Below are 5574 nucleotides of genomic sequence, written 5' to 3'. Positions count from 1 at the left end.
CCCAAAAAAAAATCCCCCCACCCACTATGTTGTTTATCATTGTATTCTTAATCTTACTTTTTAAACCATGTCCTGCTGTTCCAGTAAAAATATCAGGAATGGTGGAAGCATGTTTAACTATGATAAGGGACTATCTTTATACATTTATTTACACCGAGATTTACAAGAGAAAATGAAAAGCCTCTTCCAAGTGAACTCATTCTTAAAAGTGAGCCAAAATGTGTGGCTACATTGAGTCAAGTAGATAAGTAAGGGAACAAAGTATGCGTGTACGAAGCGGGCCATATTTGATTCGGATTCGGCCCAAATTGGGGACAGTGGTTTGATTTATTGATTTGGATCACTGTCCCCGATTCAATTTGGCCGAATCCGAATCTGAAGATTTGATGCTGATTCGGAGAATCAGTGATTCGGACATAGACGCAGCTTTAAATGCTTTTCCTACATACCTCAAGGTACCAGGCGTAGCCTATGAACACTGTGATGCTGGGGCAGATGGAGCATCCCACAGGGGTGCAGGAAGGAACCCCCCCGCATACTCAGTGGTGAACCCGGAAGTGGACAAGAAGTAATGATGAACCAGGGTACTTCCGGTCCACTGCCACAGGCAGACCCAGAGTGCCTCTCCAGACCCAGGAGGCAACAGTCGACAAACCAGGGGGCATAGGGGGGAGCCCAGCGTACTCCCCAGCAGACCTGGAAATGGACCAGAAGTGCTTTTGGTCCACTTCCAGGTCTGCTACGAAGTGCGCTGGGGACCCCACTGCCATGCTCCTGTGGGACGCTCCATCTGCCCCACCATTGCAGCATTCACAAGCTGCCTGGTACCTTGAGGCATGTAGAAAAAACATTTAAAGCTGAGTTTATATCCGAATTGTCGAATCTTTCTGAATCAATTCAGAGGGTTCTGATTCGATTCAGAGAGATTAAAGGGTCTCCTGATTTGATTCAGAGATACGGCCACCAAATCAGGCTGAATCTCCATCAAATCAAATTAGGGACCGAAGCTTTGCACAGCCCTAGAACACAGTATGTGTTGGCATGAAATGCATGGGAGTTTGCAATACTGTATTGGAAATACTGGCAGATTGTGAAGAATGGAAGGTATCTGTGTTGTTGTTATCAGTCTTGCATGGACCCTGGTTCATATGACTGTTGTTATGTTGTTGGCTGGACAGTTCACAAGATTCATAAGAACAGAAGACTGCAAACAGATGTTAGGGTGAAAATAATGTGGATTTTTGGGGAGCATTGGATCTGCAGCTGGAACAAGGCTTTTAATCTGTGTCTCAGCAAAGCTGCTGGTCACAAGGCAGAATGATGTATTAAGCTAACCTTGCAAATGTTTAGGCAAGTAGTTTCTTTAACAATGGAATAGTGCGTAGGATACATGATTCCTTGTGTAAGAAGAACAAGATGCAGCCCACCAGCTATCGTCAGGAGATAAAGCAGAAAGAAGACCTTGGAAATGGTGCTGAAATTAGCAAAGAACAAGAAAGAACCAGCAAATGATCAAGAGTACCCGTGTACATGGCCTTACGCATGTGCTTTTAGCAGAGGCATGTAAATGAATGAAATGCATAAGCAATTCCATGTTAATGAAGTAAACAGAAAACAGAGGAGGAGCTTGAGATGGGAGGAGGAATGGGTGTAACCCAAGGAGGGTCATAGGTGGAGTGAATGTTAATATGTATGAACCAAGGTGTATAAAATGTGAAAAGGACTAATGTTCAGGGCAGCTCCCCAGTTTGTTGTCTTTTGGGAGCTAGTCCAAAGCTGTCTCCATTCTGAATAAAGCTGTTGCGAGCAATGTGTGCTGGTGTTTGCTCCCTGCTCGCTCTGGCTAATGAGTAACAGGACCCATGGGCAATTGGATCGTCGTCTCCCTAGTCATTGGCCGCTGCATGGAGTTGGGGTCTAACAGCAGACATCAAGTTCAGTTGTCTATGTTTACAAGCAACCCAAGGAGTCTCCAATAGCAACACTTCAGATCATTACAAGGCACAAGCAGGAACACTAGGTACACCCTACAACATGCCACAGGATGAGTTCATGTCCTGCCATTGCAATGGCAGGAAAATAGTTGGCTGGCTAATATAGACTCATGAGTCATAACTGCAGGGGGTCTCATTTAGTCCATGGGAAGGCAGATGACTTCAGATAATCCAGTCACCACCACATCACAAAAGTACAGATGTCAAGACCTTGATGCTGGGCTCTTATCATGATGAGTCTGGGTTGGATGGGAGGAAGTTTAAGGCATGAAACACAAGACGAAATTGCCCTAAGTAGATGAAAACATGGGGCCTTTGTTCAAGGAAGAGGAAGAGGCAGCAGGGAAACAGAGAGAACCCCAGTTGCTATCTGTGAGGTACATGGCATGAGTTTAGCTTGCCTCAAATCCAAAGGAAATACTAAACTTTAACTACAACCCTCCTTGCAGGTTGACTGTCCATGGCATGTGTGCAATGGGTGACAAATGGCAGATTGCGGAGGGGACAGGTAGCACAGTGGCAGATAGAGCAGGAAGCAGAAGGCAGAGTATCAGATCAAGCAAGAATGACTGGGCAGGGAGCAGAAAGCAGAGCAGCAGCTTGGGCAGGGAGCACAGGGTAGGATGTGGAAGCTGAGCAGTAGATCAGGTAAGGGAAAGGAATCAGAGTTGCACTCAGGGAGGGCAACAGGCTAATCTGTGGCACGTCTGCCAAAAAGGCTGCTTTCCTCTCATTCGTTCAATCAGGCCTATGCCTTCTCTGTGACAATCTTAAGACATTCATTCCTGTTCCCCATACTGAAAAGATGTCACACAGCCATCATCAGAGAGGTGTGCACATACATGAACCAGAAATCCTAACAGCATGCCTAAGCACATCAAAAATCAACTGCACAACTGTTCAGCCACTGGTGAGGACACAGTAAGGACTGGGCTGATAAGCAGGATGGACTGATTTCTCAGCAACTTGCAGTTACTACAGAGGTGGTCCAAATGGACCCTGCCTGTTTTAATCTGTTCCTTCCTCATCATTATGTTTTTGTAGACTAATAAATACTGATTTGTTTTGTGGAAGCTGTTCTGAGTCACTGAGTTTATCTACTGGTCACAGCTCCCAAAGGGAGCACTCTTGCAAACCCAGTTGGATCTGCTGAGTAAGAAAGAGCTGGTAAAGAGGAGTGATGTAACCTGAGCACTCAGTTTTGACTGCAACAAAGCACAAAAATGCATAAAATGAAAAAAGTAATGCATAAGTATGGGTCTCAGTCTTTCATTTACCTGGTAAACGATCATATCTGTGAGGAAGATTCGCAACCAGAGCCAGGTATCTGTCTTCCAGGACAAGCAAATTCTGGTGAATTCTGGACAAGTAATCAGAAAACAGGTTTAAAGTTGGCTAAAAAAACCCACCAAACCCTGTCCCCTACACCTCTCCAAACTCTTTGGCTTAGGCTATTTAGAAACAATAAAACATTGGGGAGAAAAAAAACATAGCACGAGCCATTTTCTGGTAGATCCTTTCTAGTCCACCTTCTTTACATTTATTTTATTGCTTTTCAGAAAAACAATATCAATTCAACACTACTGATTAATGTTTCATTCCCCCCACAACATACTGAAGATTAATAAATATTGCAAACTTCTAAATGAGAAGCAAAAATGAGAAGAGGAAGAGAAAAAACAAATTCTCTTCATAGTCACAAATCGCTGAGGAAATTATAATGCATGGAAAACTTTGGCAATACTTCCCCACATGGTTATTACCATACTTGTCTGAATCCAAGATGACTTAGAATTTCTCGTGTATAAAATCTAATTACTAGAGGGTTGTCTTAAATTCAAAGTGTTATAATTTACCATGTACAGAAGCTAATTAGTGAAAGGTCATCTTAAAATAAGCCTCTGCCACAGCAGCAGCAGGGGGTGTGGAGCCAGACCCCTGGCCCTTGCTTCCCTGCCCTTGCCCACCCTGGCTGCCCCCTCCATGTCTGTGCCTGCCTCCCCTGCTTCCTGTCCCCCTACCCACTGTAGTCTCTCCCCTTGCCCCCAGGCAGTGGTGGTCCTGACTTTGCCAGAAAGAAGCAGCAGCAGGTCCCAGTAGGACTGGGGTAGATCAGGTCTGGAAGGGGGAAGGAGGTGGGGGGGAGGGGGAGGGAAGTGGAAGGGGCAGCTTGGGGGAGTTTGGCTGTGCCATCTCATCTGTGCCTCTCCCTCTCCAAATTTCATACATTGGTCTTCCCTGTTTCTGCATCAACCCCCTACCCCCCACCCCACCAAAGCCGCATGCCTCTTCCCTTGCCAAACTAGCCATCGCAGCCTAGGGGAGTGACAGCTCAGCTCCAACTTCCAGCCCTGTGCCTGGGGCCAGAGCTGAGCCATCAGCACCTGCCCCAGACCAGTACTCAAATACAAGACAAGGCCCCTCTCCTCCCCCAAATACCGACCGGGAAACAAAAGCTTATCTTGGGTTCAAGTAATTATGGTAGCACACAACTATATGGTACCCTCGTAAAACCTACTTTCAAGGAAAGCTAGCTGAATGAATGCAGATGTATGGAGGATTCCAAGAACAACAAATGGAAAAATACATTCCCAGATAAAGAATAGGACAAAGGAGCCTTGTCAGTTATTTCATACCATTAAGGCCCCCAGAACAAAAGAGAATGTTCAAAAAGTGCATGTAAAGTTTTATTGCTGTTGCTGACAATTCTTGTCTACAGTAAAGAAGAGTAAAGGCAGAACTGCCTTCAATTACTCCTACCTTTATCAAGTGATTCCATGGAATAGAGCAGCTCCCAGCTCTCTCTTGCCAGTTTAAAGCTCTCTAATACTTCAATGGAGTTTGGAAGGTCTACTTTATTTATTGTGATATGACGACTTCTCCCCTTCCCAGAAGGGTCTTCATCATCCGAGCTCTGCTTAAGGATCAGTATAAGCAAAAAAAAAAAGATTTCCTGTCTTTAACTAAAAATGTTCAAAGAATCCTACAGAACTTTTGCAATACTGAATACAAGCTCCAAGAAATAGATCAGAATGGACTATATCAACTATGAAGACAACAAATGGCATAACATCATAAATAATAGGGCTGTGCAAAGCTTCTGTAGCTGATTTGATTAGGAGGAGATTTGACCCGATTTGAGGACCGAATCTCTGAATCCGAATCGAATCGGGGGAACAAGTAAAAGCTCTGAATCGATTCAAAGAATCCGAATTGATTCAGGAAGAGATTCGGCCAATTTGATCATTCAGCCATAGACTAAACAGGCAGCTAATAGCTGCCTCCAGCTGGTAAGTCTGTTGGGGTTGGGGGAGGGAAGGAGGGATTGGGGCTGGGACAAGCTGCCCAGCTGGGGCAGGGGACTCAGCAGCGCTGGGAGCGGGGGCTCTACCCTGCTGCCGCTTGCTCAGCTGGAGTGGAGGCAGGGGGCATGATGGGGGCACGACTCACTCCAGGCAGAAGGGGGCAAGTGGCAGCAGGGCACAGCCCCCACTCCCAGTGTTGCCGTGCCCGCATCCCACACCCTTCCATGCCGACTGGCAAGTGACAGCAGGGCATACTTGCCTCTCCTTGCTGGGAC

General features: G+C 45.8%; 1 protein-coding gene across 1 annotated transcript in view; it reads right to left on the bottom strand.

The window, feature by feature from the left end:
- Positions 1–5574, bottom strand: part of INTS10 (integrator complex subunit 10) — a 50138-nt gene that overhangs the window by 25737 nt on the left and 18827 nt on the right. Inside the window, 2 exon segments of the mRNA XM_025208742.1 lie at positions 3272–3354; positions 4755–4908. Of these exon segments, the coding sequence (XP_025064527.1) occupies positions 3272–3354; positions 4755–4908 (237 nt within the window).

This window comes from Alligator sinensis, unplaced genomic scaffold (genome assembly GCF_000455745.1).
Source record: "Alligator sinensis unplaced genomic scaffold, ASM45574v1 scaffold320_1, whole genome shotgun sequence".
Lineage (NCBI taxonomy): Eukaryota > Metazoa > Chordata > Crocodylia > Alligatoridae > Alligator > Alligator sinensis.
Note: the sequence above shows the minus strand (reverse complement) of the source record. Positions and strands in the feature narration are given on the sequence as shown.